The sequence below is a fragment of the Notolepis coatsorum genome, assembly GCF_963971535.1.
Source record: "Notolepis coatsorum genome assembly, chromosome: 4".
In the NCBI taxonomy this organism is placed as follows: Eukaryota; Metazoa; Chordata; class Actinopteri; order Aulopiformes; family Paralepididae; genus Notolepis; species Notolepis coatsorum.
The window spans coordinates 135,650,947-135,669,274 of record NC_140168.1 but is presented as its reverse complement, the minus strand read 5'-3'; the positions used below and the strand labels follow the sequence as shown (position 1 = coordinate 135,669,274).

Genomic DNA, 18,328 nt, shown 5'->3' with positions numbered 1-18,328 from the left:
GGGGGCTCTGCGTAGGCGACCACCCACTCTGATGAGGGTATGAGCGTCGCTCTCGGGGGCCAGATGAATTAATCTGCTGTCGGATGGGACGGGCTTTCCTCCCTGTAGACAGGCCAATTCATCGGGGAACGAGTCTCTCTGGGCTCGCTGCAGTAGAAGCAATTCTGCTTCCTCGTAGTTAGCTGCTGACATATCAGCGGGGGACTTGCACTCCGGGTGGTACCGCAGGAATGTTCTTTGTTGTGCACTCTCTATGGACGTGCAATCGTCTATGTTAGGGTCGGTGGAGGCTACGGTGCTCAATCCACAGAACACAGACTTCTTATTTTCCACCTCCTCTGGACTTGCTTCCCTCGGGATAGGCATGGGCCACTGTCCTTCCGGGAGTCTTAGGAATGCGGGGCCGTCACTGTAGACATTGCGACGGGTGAGGTCATCCAGGGGCATCCCCCGGGTGATGACGTCAGCTGGGTTCTGTTTTGTATCAACGTAGCGCCACTCTGTTTCTCCGGTTAACTCTTCGGTTAAGTCTTGAATCTCGGTGACTCTGACTCCCACGAAGACTTTGTACTTGCATGAGTCCGATTTGATCCAGGCGAGTACCGTCGTGGAATCTGACCACAGGATTGTTCTAGACACCGGTATGGTGAGCTCACGTTGGATGAGCGTGGCTAGGTGCGCTCCGGCTAGGGCTGCGCAGAGCTCTAGACGTGGGATAGATTGTTGCTTGCGTGGGGCTATTCTCGAGCGGGCGAGGACAAATGCTGTGTAGATCTCTCCCCCCTGGTCTTGGGCCCGCAAGTAGGCTACTGATCCGTATGCGACCTCTGAGGCGTCACTGAAGACGTGTAAGTCCATTTTACATGTCTCTGGCCTCACCGTGGGTGGGAAGTAGCTTCGGCGCATATTAACGCCTGGGAGTGAGTGGAGCTCCATCTCCCACTCTCTCCAGGTGGATGCAAGGTGTGCGGGAATGGGGTCGTCCCAGCCCTGGTCCTTGTCCCACAATACTCGTACAATCATTTTTGCCCTGGTGGTGTACGGTAGAATACATCCTAGCGGGTCATATTGTCGGGCGAGTGTTGTGTACACACTCCGTCTGGTGGTCGGCGCCGCCGCCGGCCTTCCCTGCTCCGTAGTCAGGGGCTTGTGTCTGTAGTGAAGCGAATCTGTTTTGAATCGCCACACCAATCACAGGGTCATCTCCTGGGCTTCTCCCGGGATTGTGGCCATCCAGGTCTCGCTGCTGGCTGCCTTGTCCTCGGAGGAGAGGCTGCGCAGTACTTGCGGATCGCTGCTGGCCCACTGCCTGAGATCAAAGCCGCCTTTGATCAATGAGGCGCGGAGTTTAATCAGGAGAGCCTCGGCTTCTTCTTGGGTTGAAAGGCTTTGTAGACAGTTGTCTACGTAGAAGCTGTTCTTTACGCTGTGTCGGACCTCTTCGTCCGCTGCTGGGTCCTCTGCTACATGTTTCTGTAGTGCAAATGTAGCACAGCAGGGGCTGCACGTCGTTCCGAAGGGGAGGACTTCCCATTGGTAGATGGCTGGGTGCTCATCTCCTGGCTTCTCTCTCCATAGGAACCGTAACAGGGGCTTGTCCGCCTCTACTAATCTCACCTGCAGGAACATTCCTTTAATGTCCCCGCTGATGGCCACCTTTTCCTGGCGGAAGCGGAGTAGAACGCCGAGTAGGGAGGGGCCGAGTGTGGGACCGGGCAGTAACTCTTTATTCAGATTTTGGGATCCGATCTGGTAGCTGCAGTTAAATACTATGCGGTCTTTACCGTTGTGATGGACCTTGTGGTGAGGCACGTACCACGATTCAGTGGTCTGGTCAGCCTCTTTAATGTCCATCTTTGTGACGTGTCCCGCTGTGATGAGCTTCTCAATCTCAGCGCGGTATACACTCTCTTGGGCGGGGTTCTTGGCTAAGCGCCGCTCCGTGTTCAGCAGGTACCGTTCTGTGGCGGCTGTCTTGGCGTGGAAAGTAGGCATTCCTTCTCGCCGCAGGAGTGGCGTGGCGTATCTCAACACGCCGTTGACCGGGACTCTCTTGGTCCCTGTCTCGAGGAGGTGAATGGCGTAAATGTCATCTTTAGAGCGAATGTCTTTCTTTCCGTTCTTAAAGGGCATTTGTTCCAAGGTCCATAGCCGCTCTACGTGTTGCAGGAGTGCGGTTTCTCCCTCTGTGACTCGGGAGTGGAGACATCTAGTGGCTGTACTTCGGTTGAGAGATTTGGCGAGCGGGCCTTGGAGAGTCCATCCCAAACGGGTCTCGACTGCTGCAGGACAGCCTCGGGGTCCGGTATGAACCCGGTCTATCGGGACAATGAGGTCTGCATGGTCGGAGCCTATCAACAGGGTCGGCATAGCATTGTCTATGAGCGGGATCGGTAACTTGCGCAGATGTGCATATTTCTCCATCAGCTTGGCGACGGGGTATGTGTACCGCGACAGTCCTATTTCTTGGCTGGTGAAAGCGTCTGCAATCTGGTACCGTCGCTCAGGCTGGCCGCTTGCTGCGATAGAGAATGAGACATTCTCGCCCTTTATCGTCTTCAAATCTCGTCTTATTGTCCGAATTGTCATTTGGGTTTCGCTTCCCCGCAGCCCTAGCTGGGCCGCAGCGGAGGCGAGCAGCAGGGTCTTCTCTGACCCGTCATCGAGGACGGCGTAAGTGTCCAGGACTTTATTCTGGTAGCTTAGTGTCACACGCACTACTTTTAGGAGTACTCGGGCTCCACTGCTGCTGGCGGGATCGATGTACATGACGCTCGCTTTGCGGCTGGATGGTGCGGGTGAAGGGCGCCGTCTGTTACTGTCGTGAAGTATGTCCAGATGGGCTCCATCGCACTTGGTGCACCTTTTCTTTAAGCGGCATTCGGCTGCCATGTGTGAGCGCGCACAGCGAAAGCAGCGCTTGTTGGACTTTATCCATTGACTGGCTTCCTCCGCGTTCAGCTTGGGGAAGGAGTCACATTGCGCTAGCCAGTGTTCTTTCTCACAGTAGGGGCACACTATCTTCCACTTCTCCGTTCTGGAGGGGGTACTGTGGCTCCTGCTGCTCGGTACTGACTCCGATTGGTGCATCACAGTCACCAATCTTCTTCCATCATTTAGTCGTCTGGTTCCTTCTCTGGAGCCAGGGGTGCTCCGTCCGAATGTATCTAGCCGTAGGCTGCTGACTTCTCTCGCCAGGAAGTCTGCTAGATCGAGGAGGTTCGGTTCGGGGCCATTCGGGTCTCTGTGGTCCCTCTGCCGCCTAAAGCGCTCCTGACGAGCGGGCGGCAGCTTCTCCAGAATCCTTTCCACATTTGAGTTGGCGTAAAGTTCATGCCTCCCCTTCTCTCTTTGCGCTCCCAACATCCCTACCAGGGACTGCACTCTGATGGACAGGTCGTCCAGTGCTCGATTGTCTATTGCTGGGGGTAAGCGGTCGATGTGTCGGATCTCCTGGATCACGTAATCCCATATGCGCCCATACCTCTGGTCCAATGCTACCAGCGCTGCGGTGTATGGGGTGGTGGAAGTCGCGTAGGCGAGCACTATATTATGTGCGCGGGGCACCTTTAAGTGCTTCAGTAGGATGGCGTATTTGTGGCGTTCATCCAATACATCCACCAACATGGTCTCCAGACACATGCGGAGTTCTGTATACTGGGCCCGGTTCTCTTGGGTGAAGTCGGGTACCATAGGCGTGCCAATGTATGACGCTGACTGTGGATACATCGGCGAGCGTTGGGGGAGAGGCCTCCTAGGCGAGTCTCCTCCCGCTCCTTGGTATGGGCTGGTACCGGCAGTGTACCATGGCCCGCTTGTCCAGGTGCTGTTCCTCGGTGCGGGTCGTGCGTCGTGCTCACCCGTGTATAGAGTCGGGGGTCTGTAGCGCAGCTCCGCGGGAGTATAGCCTGGGCTGTACCGGACCTCCTGGTCCGGTAGAGTACTGTGCTGTCTTCGGGCGTGGTTCTCCTCCTCTTCCTGGTCGTCTTCAGTTAGGTCATCCAGTGCTTGTAGTCTCTAGTTTAGCCTCTCCACAGGATATGCTGCTCCTTCCCGGTTGCTAGGTCTCGCTTGGACCGGTGGGGGGAGGTGGTCTGTGGGGGGTATAGACCTCGTCTGTTGGTCAAGTTCAGGGTTGTTTACTCGGCTAGGGGATGCCGCCCTGGAGGTGTGTCTAGACGAGTTCCTGGAGCCTCTGGCGGAGGGAGAGGGTGTTGTCCGTCTGATCAGCTGTTCTATTAGTTGCGACTGCTGTCTGTCGCGCGCTGCGTCCCGTTGAGCACCGGCTCGTTCTCGGGCCACATTCTCTTCCATCTGAATGCGTCTTATTTCTAGACGTATCTGCTCGTGTTCGCTTCGCTGCTGGATCTGCAGTCGGTCGCGTTCAGCAGCGGCGTTCAGGCTGATGAGGAAGGCCTGCTGTAGGGTCCTCTCTGCCTCGCTGGGAGAAGGCGGTTGTATAGGGGAGCTTTCCCTCGGGGTACTCCTTGCGGAGCCTTGGAGCTCTATCTCCACGGTGCTCTCCCCGTCTTCTTCCGTGCCGAGTTCTCTCTCGGTAGCGTTGTATTCCTCCCGGGACTCATCGGGGACTACTTCTTCAGTACTGGCGGGGTGTGAAGTCATGTCTGGTTCCCACTGGTCCCCACCGTGAACTTGGTCAGTTACATTAGAGCCCGTAGGGGCCTCTATGGTCGGGGTAGTCTGGGCGTTGGGGTTAGACATACTTTTACTTTCTAGTTTTACCGCGTTTACTGTTAGTAGAAGACTAGGTTGTTGACTGACAGCGTAGGCCTCTAAGTACTGAGGGAGCCGTCGTTCGCGCTGCGGGCGTTGGTTAGGAGGATCGTTTCGTGGAGTGTTCATCATAGGCCATTTCAATATTAATAACACTATATTAATATTACACTAATTACCCTCCGGCTCGAAGGACCAATTGTAACTGAGGGGTACAATTCCCTGACTGTATTACTAGATATGATACTTACTACCACTACCTTTGTACTTAATATTCGGCCACCCAGTACACGGCATAAATATATTATGATGAACACTGTCACGTAGATGAAACGGATCCAACACAAATGTACGAATTAGAAATAGGTCTTTATTTCTACACAGCGATGGTGTGTAGAGCAAGCACTTAATCAAATCAATCACATTTATGAATGGAAATAGTATGCACTTTTATGGCAAGAGTATTCGTCGGTATATCAATAGAGAATGTCCAATCTCTGAAGGCGCAGGTGGTACATATACGACCTGGAATAGTTTAAGGAATAACAGCAATGATACTTTAATGATTATATACTGGATACACTAGAGGGGGTTAATCCGGTCGCTTGTAAGCCGACAGGAGTAGGAAGGGGGGGGGGGGTAGAATCCGACTGCCTCATCCGGCCAAGGGTATCCCAGGTGAACCCACTGTAGTGCCGTTCAATGCGCCGGCGATCCTTGGACCACAGATGAAAGCAGGTGGACTCTTTGTGGGCCGGCGTCATCCGGTCCACGGAGGAGAGACGTGAAGCGACCTCGTCTTGCAGAGCGTCTCCTCACCTTGCGTCCTCTCCAGGGGGGGGGGTTCCAACACACGGCAGTGTCGGGGGTCTTTATCCATGGAATAATCAATGTGTACAAAGCATAATCCGTGCCTGGGAAGGCGGGCTGTCGTCGGTAGAATAATCCGGTATACAGGTCCACTCGCTCGTCGGCTCTGGGGCTCCTCGGGTGCAGCTTCACGTAGGGTCAACCACCCTGGGTAAGCAGCCAGTTCTCTGCCCGAAACGATGGGGTACTGACTACGGTAGTATTCTCACCGCACGAAGCACTATATATTAACAGACTATTATTAGCTTAATAGACTACGTCCAACTCGACGATATAGTGCCAAATATGACTATTCAAATATTAATATACACGATGTCTCAATACCGATGGTAGGCGAACTTGGCCTTACTCCCACACGTGGCGTCGCGGGGAGGCTTTACGTCTGTGACTCTATTGGAGGGTAAGAAACTGGACTGAAAAGGAAGTCCTACTTTAGTAGCGCAGTATATATACGCACTATGAACAAAATTAGTGGTGCGGTAGCCAGATTCCTACGCGGAACTAGGACTTGTTCGTACATGTGGAGCGGTACGTTTGAACTGGGTCTGAGGGGTATGGCAGCCTGGCACCAAGGTCTCGACCAATAGTAGAATGGAGACTATTATGGGATGTTCAGTAGGCCAGAATGGATATTCAATGCATATTGTACAAGGAATATACAAGGGATATCAGGGAATATTAGAGAATATACAAATACAATTAAATATATATAATAAATATATATATTCGGTTTAATCTGGCCCTTCACAACAGCGACCACACGCTAGTCCCGTCGCGCCAGCTAACACTGGCAGCTAAACAAACGTCTCTCTCCTTCCGGACAGGGGTGCGGTTTCTCCTGCTGCCGCCTTGGCCACCAGTGTTTATAATAATACAAAAAAAATACCTTGGCATTCACTCAGAGCTCCTAACATTCATCCATTCAAACACATATACTTAGCAAAATAATGTCCCATTCATAAGCATACCATTCATTTGTACACATTCCTTCCAAACGCATTCCCTCGCTTCTTTCACACAATATTCTCCTATGTTCTAATCACCTGTGCAGTATCTACTTCCAAAGTGCTTCATATATCTACTGAGTCCGCGTTGCTATACCCCTGAGAAACCCCACTCCATTCATGTATAGTAGCCCGTGAAGAGTTTTAATAGCGCCCCTTGTTGGCTTGTATCGGAGTGTTATATGGCCAAATCGTGTGTTCGACCGTGTCCCCGCTACCCGTAGAGCCCCTTGTCGGCTTGATTTCCTCTACATTCCCTCATTCCTCCACGCGGCTGATGTTCTTCAGATATCGACCTTAGCCAATCTGAGCCTAAATGACGTCGGACTAGAAGTGGTAATTCGCTTATGGAACGTCTTCCAAAGTCCATTACTCCGTCGCACCGATTCTAAGTGTGGTTTCTACAGCATCCTAGCCCGAACCCTAACCTCTTCTCATCTCCCTGTTCTCTGTCTCTCTTCGCGGAACCAGGCTACCCCTGTACTTCACCACGGTTCTCTTATTCTACTCTTTAAGATCTGACTACTCCTCTTTACCCTTTAATGAACCACTACGTCACGCACAGTCCCACTTCCCGCTATCTGTGACTAATCTCCATTCTACTGCTCCTACGCCGGTCCCCTCAAATATCTTACCTAATCCCTAGCCTATCCCCTAAACTGATATAACTAAATACAGACATCTATTTCCTCTCCTCACTTGGCCTTGTACCAACTATAGGCATCCTAACTGAACATCCCCTAACCCCTACGCTTCCTAAGTGCAGTGCCGGTGTGTGGCTGAGACCAGAGCCAGGTTTTGAACCCTGGACCCCGGTACTCCTCCAACACCAACATAACCTGATCCATCTCATTTCTACCTAATACAATAGCAACCCCAAAATGCGAGACTGCTTCGACCATTACCAATCTTAATCGCCATTAATACTACTTACCTATCCCCACTGGTCACGGTCGAAATGGTGACGATCCTCAGTCCTCAGTCGTAGAGAGCATCGATGAGGGGGAGAGAACCCCTCTGTGTCCTTGAGAAGTGGCCGCCGTCGTTGTCAACCGGTTCTGGTCGAATGCAGCACGGGTCACGGACCAATTGAAGTATCTTTCTTGGCTTCATTCATCTCTATCTAAATGATCGTATAGTTTTCTATTATCACCCTTCTCCTGCATTGGTTAGGTAGTTCTCAGATGTTCGGTTCAAGTGAGGGGAGACGGACAACGTGGTCAAAATCAACTGCGGTGTTTATTAATACCACAGCTTAGGAATCAACAAGTACATCGTCTCTTTGGTTCAATCTAATTGTCTCTTTCATTCAATCTAATCGTCTCTCGGTGCTGTTCGCTGTCTCAGGTTGTCCATGGCAACAACGAGTCCTCTCTTAGTGGTTTGCTGGTCTGGTTGTCAAGGCAACCTGGTCTCCGTGAGTATCGGTGCTCAGCAGAGAGCGCTCGTTTTTCGTATCGGCGGAGTCTGCTATGAACCTCGGCTCGGTCATCTGGTCTCAAATGGCTCTCTGTGTCATCGGCTCTTCAGTAGCCGGCTTGGCGAGTCTCAGGCTCGGCTCTCGAGTTCTGTGTGGCTCGCCTCTCAGGGGTCCGTCCCCTGTGTGTCTCCGGGTCTGTGTCAGCGCTTCCCCAGGTCCCTTCTGGTGTGAGTCGTGTCTCCTTCGTGTTGCCATCAGCCCTTTTTATCAGAGGAAGAGAGAGAGAGAGAGAGAGGGGGAGAGAGAGAGAGAGAGCGTCCCTGCCTGCCTATTCACGTCCATACGCTTTCCTTATTTGGCCATATTCCAGCAGGAACTTGTCTGCGGGTCTGGTGACAACACGTTACACAATTTCTTCTGCTGACACAACCGTTTGGGTCTGGTGACAACGGTTTTCACAGTTTGAATCTGCTGACACTTTACTTGATGAGGGGATCCGTTTCACTGAGAAATACATCATCATGCTTGTGACAAAAATGTTTACCTAGTGTAGATAAGAACCAGACTACTTTCAGACAGCCCAGACAACAAACCCTATATATCCGTCCTTTAATAGAACACTTTATTTACTGATTAAATAATGTGACCAATATTTGTATAGTTTTACCTTCTAGTATTTAAGAGTTTCTATTCTTTATTGTGACTAAGTTATTCTAATTGTTCTAAGAGTTATGCCTACATGTAACTTTATTAGTTTTCTCTATATCCTTGAGGTCTAAAAACCGTCTAGTCTAACTATTAGAGTTAATGTGTACCTGGTGGCCTTCTACTGTGTAAGGGGAGATTTCCAAATAGTCTGTGTCACCTTTCTGACCTCTGGGTCTTCGTCAGCAGCTGCCGTGTTGTAACCTGAAATTCCTTCCTTAGGGTAAATATGACCTTTTTTGATCTCAACGGTTATTCTGAGTTTGGTTCCTGTTTTCCACGATAATGATTTCCTCTCTTGTCAGTTGGAGGTGGCCTAAACCACAGCTGCTAACCAACCAGTGGAATGTGCATTAACATCATAAACAGTCTTTTGCCCTCCAGATTGTCCTCCATTTGGCTGAGTGCGGGGTGATCTCCCTCTCAAGCCTAGGGTCACAAAAATAACTCACATGGGGATATCTAAATGGCCCTTCTATCAATCAGCATTTTGTCTTTCTAATCATTACCTTGTACATTTCAGTTGGCTATGTTCATGTTTTCATTTAGAAATATACGACACGCCTTTGAGGTGCTTTGGTACAATGAGGTGCACGCATAGTCATAGTACCCTTGAATGAGTGCTCCTGCCAGAGTCTTCAGGGTATTCTTGTTTACCAGAGAGGAGATCCGGTACAAGAATCTAGTTCGTTGGTTGACTTTTTTTATTACATTGGATGCCATTTTGTCACAGGAAAGATTTGCCTCTAGGATGGAACCCAGGTAGGTAATTTCGTCTTTCCTTGTGACAATATTGTCACCCACTGTAACTGAGAAGCCATCGGTCTTGCTGAGTTTGTTATTTGAACCAAAGAGAATGGACTCTGTTTTGCCCATGTGTAATGATAGTTTGTTATCAGCGAGCCATATGCAGATTTTGCCTAGTTCCGAGCTGAGGGTTTTTTCAACCTGCAACTTGTTCTTGTCAGAGACCAGCAGGGCTGAGTCGTCCGCAAACAGGAACAAGTTGCAGTCACAGGCTGACGACATGTCATTTGCATAAATTAGGAAGAGTAGCGGTCCTAGTATGCTTCCTTGGACAGATTCATGATGAAGAAGACGGTAAGCACCCATAATGTTGGCGTGTTCCCTTAAAGGGGCCAGCTCAGGTTGTCTTATATTATGATAAATAGCCTAAACACTAAATAACGTTGCTCAAAACAGCCACAGTAGCGTTATCCATCGCATATTGTGCTGCTGCACGTTGGAGATGTTTGAAGCAACTTTAATCCAGTAATTTCTTAACCTCTTAACACCAATGTTATACATACACATTCCATTTCTAAATCACATCCTCTCTGAAAATAAGTCTGAGGCCACTTGACTTCCACCAAGCTGTTTTAATTGATAGTTGTTTTAATTATATCTAATAACAACAGTTATACAGTACCGTCAGTTGTTTTAATGATATAATATCACAGTACTGTGTTGTTTTAATGATATAACCACAGTACCGTGTTGTTTTAATGATATAATAAAAATCGCTCATTTGATTGATCCATCGTGTATACAGTAAAACACATATTCCCCGCGGCTCCGAGGCTCCAGAGTGAAGCTGGTAGACCCCGGTTACATGAGTGAGAAGTAAAATGTGGAGTGCAGGTTTTTTTTTCCCATTCATTTTCATTGAGTCCAATCCAAAAGGGTGATTTACCATCTGGGAGACGATAGGGGGCGCTTTTTTTTCACATCTGAGCGCCTGGGGTGACTGGATCTCCAACGGTAGACTCGCTTGATGCAATATGATTTCAGATCACTAATTTTAAAAAAAACGAATAAAACGAATATTCTCGTGATGGGCATTCAACCCGCGGGGGGTAAACCCGAGAAATCTCGGGCGTGGCATGCAAAGTGTTAAGAGTGAGACCTCTTGACTCAGTGTTGAGCAGCAGTACGCTGAACTGTCTCTTTACAGCTTTAAGAGTGAGACCTCTTGTTCCACCCAGACGGCCATGTTGGAAGGAGAACTACACAAACATTCCATGCGAGGCCTCTATTACATTTGAACATGTTCTCCATTTTAAATGGCGGAGCTTCAAATCCCAGTTAGGTGTCTTGTGATTCAATAGTATCCAGCTGCAGAACCAAAGAACCACCACAGTAGCGGCGGGCTGAGGGACCGGCGGGCTGAGGGACCGGCGGGCTGAGGGCCCTCGCTTCCATTGGCTGATTTGGGTCACGTGATTTGGGTCACGTGACCGTCCCACCCAATGGCTGAGGTCCGGCGGGCTGAGGACGCTCGCTTCCATTGGCTGATTTGGGTCACGTGATTTGGGTCACGTGACCATCCCACCCAATGGCTGAGGTCCGGCGGGCTGAGGCCCCTCGCTTCCATTGGCTGATTTGGGTCACGTGATTTGGGTCTAACCAAAACACTGAACAGATGTAAACAAAATGGGGGCATCTTTGGACACCCCTGCGGCGTGTCCTTTGTGTAGTTATGCATATTGGGACCCGATCACGTTGAAGTGCAAGCATCGTTTCTGCAAGCGCTGTATTGGAGACATGTGGAGTGACTCCACGACCGGTCCGTATTATTGTCCCGAGTGGCGGTGCAATACCTCGTACAAGACGCTGCCCTTTCAAGTCAAGTCAAGAGTTTTTTTTTAGCGGAACGCAACACGGCTGTCCGCGTCTGGACCCCTCGCCCTCGCTGCACCGCAGGTATGTCAGAGCTTCAATTGGTCATTCAAAACTAAATTAAAAGATAAACATGTTTACCACATGCCCCCCCACCCACCCAACCTCCTCCAATGTACAGTTTCCCCATCCCACCTACCCAACCTCCTTCAATGTACAGTTTCTTCCCCCTCAAATGTATACTCTCTTTTTTAGACCCTTTTTGTATCACAAACAGTACTGTATTTGAAAATCTGGTATGTCATAAATGTATAGATGTAGCAGTACTGTCTATCTGTATGTTGTGTGTGTCATATGATGAATTGAAAATGGAGGACCCTGATGGAAACAAGACGAAAGTCTTTCTCAGGTCTGCATCCTCTTAACAATTGTATGTATTGAGCTGTACTGTACTGTACCCATTCTGCAATCTGTTAATACACTTTTCAATTCAATTCAATTCAACCAGGACTCAGATATGACCAATATATCTGGATCAGCCTGTGCTACCAGTATTCTAAGATGGTCCAACTTCTGGTGCTGAAGGAGACTTCTAATGTTCAGGTGAATCAATCCCAACCCTTTCCTTTCTTTAAAGGTATGTGGATTATTTAGAGAAAGTGGTGTGGAATCTGACTCACGTGATAAAGAAATAGAAGACTGTAAAGTGACCGATATTAAGTTAGAGTGATTTACAGTATGCCAATGTGTTGGGTAATGATCATGAACCCTATCAGAAATCATGACTTCTATATTAAAAGTAATAGGTGGTAGAGGGAGATCAGACAGAGTAAAAGCAGACAACATAATAACAGACGTGTTGGAGAAGGAGTGATCAGCAGGACCCATAATAGGATGCTCCTCAAAATGACCAGGAGAAGATTCTAGTGCAGGGTCATGCTGAGGTGTATATCAATCTGAGTTAAAAGCAATGTACTGGATATAATTCCGTGTAAGCTGTTGAATGCCCTTTAGACTGGGATGCAGGCCATCCAGTTTATAGAGGTCATTTCTGGTCCAAAAGTAATCAAAGTTACTAATAAATCCATGTGCTGTTGCAGTACAAAATGATTTTAGCCATTCGTGGAGGCAAAAAATACGACTAAAATGTTCTGAACTTTTTGAGGGAGCTGGGATAGGACCAGAGAACACACAGGTTCTACCCAGGCTCTGTATCGTCATTGCAAGAGAATCCAGCTGGTCACGGAGATCAACAGATTGACCACGCATGACATTATTAGTACCAACATGGATAATCAGTGTGTGAGCTGAGGGATGGAGGTCAGTTAGCACTGGAATCAATTCTGTAATATCAGAAACCTTACTGCCTGGGAGACAGAAAGTGACAGCACCTGGAAGTTCAACAGATCTGACAATGGAGTCGCCAATGATCAGAATTTCAGGTTGGCCATTCCTGCAGCCCCCGTGTAAACAGAGAGTTTGGGGTGAAGAAGAGCCTGACTGTTAGCTACACCAGCCACCAGGGCGGTGTCTGGAGCAGTAGTTGTATGCGGTTCACCTGGGCAGGAAGACGGCCGCGAATCATCACCGGTGATGTCATTATCGCTGGCCACAGTGTCCAGAGGTGTGTTGTGTTGATGAGAGGAACGTTGAAGGCCGGCAGGAGAGATCCCAGAGTGGAAGACAACAGGAGGAGAGCAGCGCCGACGGCGCTTCCCGATGGACACAGGGGACGTCAGGGAAAACCGTCTCTTCCTCACCGAGCTGGAGAAGTTCGCTCCAGAGAAATCCACTGCAGGCTGCTCCAAAAAAGCCGGACAGACAGTCGACGCGCCTGTGGAAGCTAGCTCTGTTAGCCCTTCAAGTGGAGCATACTGGTTGTATAGCAGAAACGGGTCATCATCCACGACTGGAGAGAACAGGGGGAGCGATACCCTCCTCCCTTTACCCTGCTTTACTACACGTGACCATGGAAGAGGAAGCGCAGTAGAAGAAGGGTTTTCCAGGAGATCCAACCGGGAGACGAGCAGAGCCTTTTGCTGGATGATGTCGTCCAGGAGGCACTCAATAGTACGGAGACCGCGCCTGAGACTGGATAACTCGGTTTCCACTGTGGTGAGTGTTGACATCTTGTAAAATAGCTTTTCATTCTGAATCTCACCGTATACAACAGTGTACACGACGGTCCAATAGCTATCCTAGCCACCAGGCTAAAGGCAAGCCTAGCTAGGCTAGCAAGAGCCGGTAGTGTTTAGCTGTAGCTATGACAACCACAACAAGCCCCGCTAGTTTCGATCACGACAAGTCGGAGTCACATAAAACCAGTAAAACGATAAAAGCAATAAAGTCACAATGATCAGTTAAGATCAATGGCTAAAATGTTTAAAAAAAAATAACGTAAAAGAAAACAGCCAAGGAAGTTTGGAAGACACAGAGCCTCACAAAACACGTCCGTTCACGTCCGTTGTGATGCCATAGTGATGTGAAAAACTTGAGGGTGAAGGAAGGGGTGACTGAAGAAAGAGAGGATGATGAGGAGTGCGCAGTGGATAGAGAGGGGGATGAAGAGGAGCGTGTGGAGGACGTGAGGGGAAAAGGAGGGGGAGTGAAGTAGGCCCGTGCTGTGATTATGACAGGAAATAACGCGTCATGAAAGCATTGTAGTACTACCTAGCTCACGTCAGCTGCTGAAAATATTATTTGCGAAAAATATAAATATTTTATATATTTGTGATTATATCTCACGGTTCGAACAAACCTGAACGTTATTGCCATAAAATAGAACATAGTTTGTTTCTTGACCTTTCTGTGAACGTCTAGGGGAAAATGGCGGAGCTATTTACATTATAAAAAAGTAACTCTACTTACAGTAGATTTCATTCAGAATTTGCTGCCCTGTAACGGGCGCCGGGTGGTACTAAATCCAGATTGAATTGCCATTGGAAAGAGGAGATTTGGCCCGATTCATAGACACAATATTTCTGACATTGTGAATTAGGTGTGTAACGGTACACAAAAACCCCGGTTCGATACGTACCTCGGTTTTGAAGTCACGGTTCGGTACAGTGGGGGAAAGTTTGGCTTTCCATGTTCCACTCAGGGGTGATGTAGTGTGCAGTAACTAATTGTACTTGTAGGGCTGTCAACGAATATTCTATATTGAAATTAATAATTGATTTGTTAAATAAAAAATAAAAAAATAATTATATTAGATTGTGAAAAAAACAGCCCCCGGTGGGCGGTTGTTAGTGGTTAACATACCGTTGTATTCGTTCGGTACACAGCCGTACTGAACGGTTCGGTACGGATACGCGTACCTTTACACCCCTATTGTGAATACATTCCCTGAGGTCCATAGATGTCCCTAGATACCAATAACATACAAATGGACCTTGTAGAAGTGGAGCAATCTTCCATTTACTTGGGTATGTACTTTTAGGCACATTTTCTGAAAATATGGCTAGGGCTTAAGAGCTTAAAGGGATGGTTGTGAGTTTTGGAACGCTAGCCCCGTTTCTTACTAACCAATGGATGATGTTGATCGGTAGAATACTTTCTTAGTACACTCCATGCTTGTCCTTGTGCTAGCTCCAGATAGTTGGCTACGAACCAATACAAAGTCGATGGGGTCACGCTCCTGCCTGTGCAAACCGAATGAGGCTTGTTGAAATGTACTTTGTGTGCACTCTGTGACGTAAATGTCAGCAACCTCTGTCAATTCTGCATTGGACTGTGGCTAGTATGAGGAACAGCATGGATTGCGCTGAGAAAGGACTCTTACTGAACATTATTGGTTAGTAGCAAATAGGGTTAGGTTAAGCTAGGGTTCTAAAAATCATAACTCATTTTAAACTGTAAAATAGAAATCGATTTATAATATGAAACATTTAAATGGTTGAAAGTGGTGCCTTCTAAGTGCCTTCTAATCTAGCTTCAGGAGACGGCCTTTACGAATACTCACTTCATCTAAGCTCTTGCATTCTGCTGCTTTTTGAAACCACACAGGCCCCTAATCCTCCAGTATTGCACATATCTTTGGTGATCAACGGACATTCTTTCGCCACAATATTAGCTTTGTGAACCACAGTTACTAAAATGGTAATTGCAGTCAACCTAAAGGTTGGCCCGGCCCATGGGGACATTAACGTGTGTTGTCGGGCCTTACAAATAAATTTGATTTAATTTTGATACAGACGGACGGGCATATTACTGTAGCTGTGGTGGTGCGTTGTACTCCTTACGGGAGAGGTCGTTCATATGAGTCTTCTGGCCTCTACTCCCTCCTCCTAGGGTTGGTGACATCATGGGCAGCTCTGTTGAGGAGCTGGAGGCTCCCAAGGACGTGGACCGTGCCCGACTGACCTGCCTGAAGGAGTGGACTGAGAAGCGGCTGGACACGGTGGTCATCTCTCTACCGGAGAGAGACCCCTACAAACTGCTGTGTGAGTGGCCTGGTTTTCAAATGAACGCCTGATGAGGGCATACTGCACTGTGGTACAACAGTATTATATTTTAAAACGCTCACATTTGTATCACTTGTCGAGTGAACTCTATTAAAAAATGTATTAGGAGGCGGCTGAGTGGCGCAGTGGGCAAGGCGCTCGCCACTAACGCAGGATATGCTGGTATCGAGCCCAGCTCTCTGCGTTGCTACTAACACAATTGGCAGTGTTAGAGGGTGGGAAAGCCGGTGGGTGGGGATTGGACGTTGTGGACAGCGACTCCTACAGGTCGGTTGGGTGACGCCGGTGTGGCGGAAACAGGAGGTATCGGGGGCAGCGTGAGCCTCCCACGTGTTACTCCTCGCCACTGAGAGTTCGAGCTGCTGCGGTGAAAAGATGTGACCGGCTGCCTCCTCGTGTACCGGAGGGGACACGTGATGCAAGGCTTCTATCCTCACTACAGCCGACCAGTGGGAAGCATAGTCTAGCAACGTTCAAGACAGGGGAGGGAAGAATTGGAAACACGAAATTGGGATGGGAGAAAAATAGAAAATGGGGAGAAAAAGTGGACAAAAAAATTTATTAGGACAGTGTTGTTTTTTTTAAAGGGCCAAACTGAATAAATCACAGAGGACTGAGGTGAATTAGGGATGAATTGGGGATGAATGAGATCGTTTAAATTAGGGATCATCAACTGGTATGAATTAGGGATGCATGATATATCGGTGACCATATCAGTATTGGCTGATATCTGTGATTTTAATTTTATTTACAGAGAGTGATCCGGGAAAGAGAAAAAAAACGATATCAGCGAATCATTTATATATAAGATGAGATATTCCTTTATTGAGATATTCCTTTATGGATTAATGTTATACCAAATAACTCTATATACTTGCTGTTTGGTAATTTCTAGTTGGAACTAAAAGCATTCTCTAATCTCTAGGCATCTGTTTTCCCACAAACTGTTTATGTATTTTTTTAAATTATTTATTTTATTTTTTACAGATGGGACCATCCCCTCCTTGGACGCAGACACGGCCCACCCCAAGCTGGTGCTGTCTGAGGACAACAGGAGAGCGGTCTACAGTGAGGTCCAGCAGGCCTACCCGGAGCACGGGGCTCGATTCAGCGCCTTCCCCCAGGTGCTGGCCTCCCGTGCCCTGGGGGGCGGCCGATGGTACTGGGAGGTGGAGGGCTCTTTGGGTAAAGGCCGCTGGCGGGTGGGTCTGTGTGAGGATGAGATCGGGAGAAAGGGCCAGAAGGACAGCTGTCGTCTGGGCTTCAACCCACACTCCTGGTGCCTGGGCGGCGAGAGGGGGAAAGTGGAGGCCCTGCACGATAAAGTGGCCGTCCCCGTGGCTACGGAGGGGCTGGAGAAAGTGGGAGTGTTCCTGGACTTTGATCAGAGCATCCTGTCATTCTATGTATGTCTGGGAGTGTTCGCATTGCATTAATTTATTTTGCAAATAATTTACTATTTCATCTTATCTCATTTTATATTTAAAATTACTGCTACTACTTATTGTTATCATTCTTGTTTTCATTGTTGTGCACTGTTGAGTCTGAGCTCGAAATACAAAAATGTCATTACATGCGTTGTGTATTTGACAAGTAAAGAACTTGAACTCATTTTATGCCTGTCTTTTTATTTATTTTTTTACTGCTGTTTTTATGTTTTTATTAAGGATCCCCATTAGCTGGTGCCATGGCTCCCAGCTAGTCTTCCTGGGGTCCACACAACACAATACATAAAACAGTTCTGTTTCATAGTGGATCCGCTCGGCATCACTCTAGCACTGTCCTCGCACACGTGCACGCGCACTGAATAAAGACCACAATGTACCTTTATATCCCAATATTTGTCTGACCACACCTCTATCAGCTCACCTACATAAGCAGTTGTGTGGTCACCTGCTCTCCTCCTTTCTCGCTTTCACCACAAGGAAGTGCCTCGGTAGATCCCCACTTGACGTGAATGTGATAGTAGGAGAAGAGTTGGAAAACAAGAGATACGTTGACATCATATCTTTATTTTCTCTCTCACTATATTCGAGAAAATACGGCGATATTGTCTTCGTACTGGAGTGTCTGGAAGATGATGATCATTCTAAAAATCCTCCACCGGTTTTCGTATTGGGAGCACGCCGCTGCATGCCTCCCAACTGCAGTTCCTTGCTGTGGCTGGTTGCGGTAAAACCTTTCAGCGGCAGCTGGACTCTAGGACGCGCCGCTGTTGTGAGGAGCGGTGGGTTCCAGGTTGGTGAGTGATGTTTTGCTTGCGAGCTCCACTTGTCTGTTAGTGCTATGGGGGCTAGCTGACAATGTTTACGAACACCGGCCCCAGATTAAGGGTCCTTTGTTCAAGCCTCTTAGGCAATGGCAGAGGACCTTGGTCTGAAGCCCATTATAGTTAAGTAGTGGGCCATGACCAGTAACACTGGTGATCCCTGTGTTTTCTGGATGAGTGGATGTTTCTCTGTCACCGTGAGGCCCCGTCTTTCATATACAAATGAGAGTATTCCCTCACGAGG

General features: G+C 48.3%; 1 protein-coding gene across 1 annotated transcript in view; it reads left to right on the top strand.

Annotated features, from left to right (window-relative positions):
- The window catches only part of LOC311226704 (zinc finger protein RFP-like), a gene marked incomplete at both ends in the record, with an annotated part of 31,083 nt that extends 13,832 nt beyond the window's left edge, over positions 1-17,251 (top strand). The window contains 3 exons of the mRNA XM_084312116.1: positions 8,197-8,255; positions 15,643-15,794; positions 16,803-17,251. Of these exons, the coding sequence (XP_084168242.1) occupies positions 8,197-8,255; positions 15,643-15,794; positions 16,803-17,251 (660 nt within the window). The remainder of the gene's footprint in view (positions 1-8,196; positions 8,256-15,642; positions 15,795-16,802) is intronic.
- Positions 17,252-18,328: the final 1,077 nt, after the last annotated feature.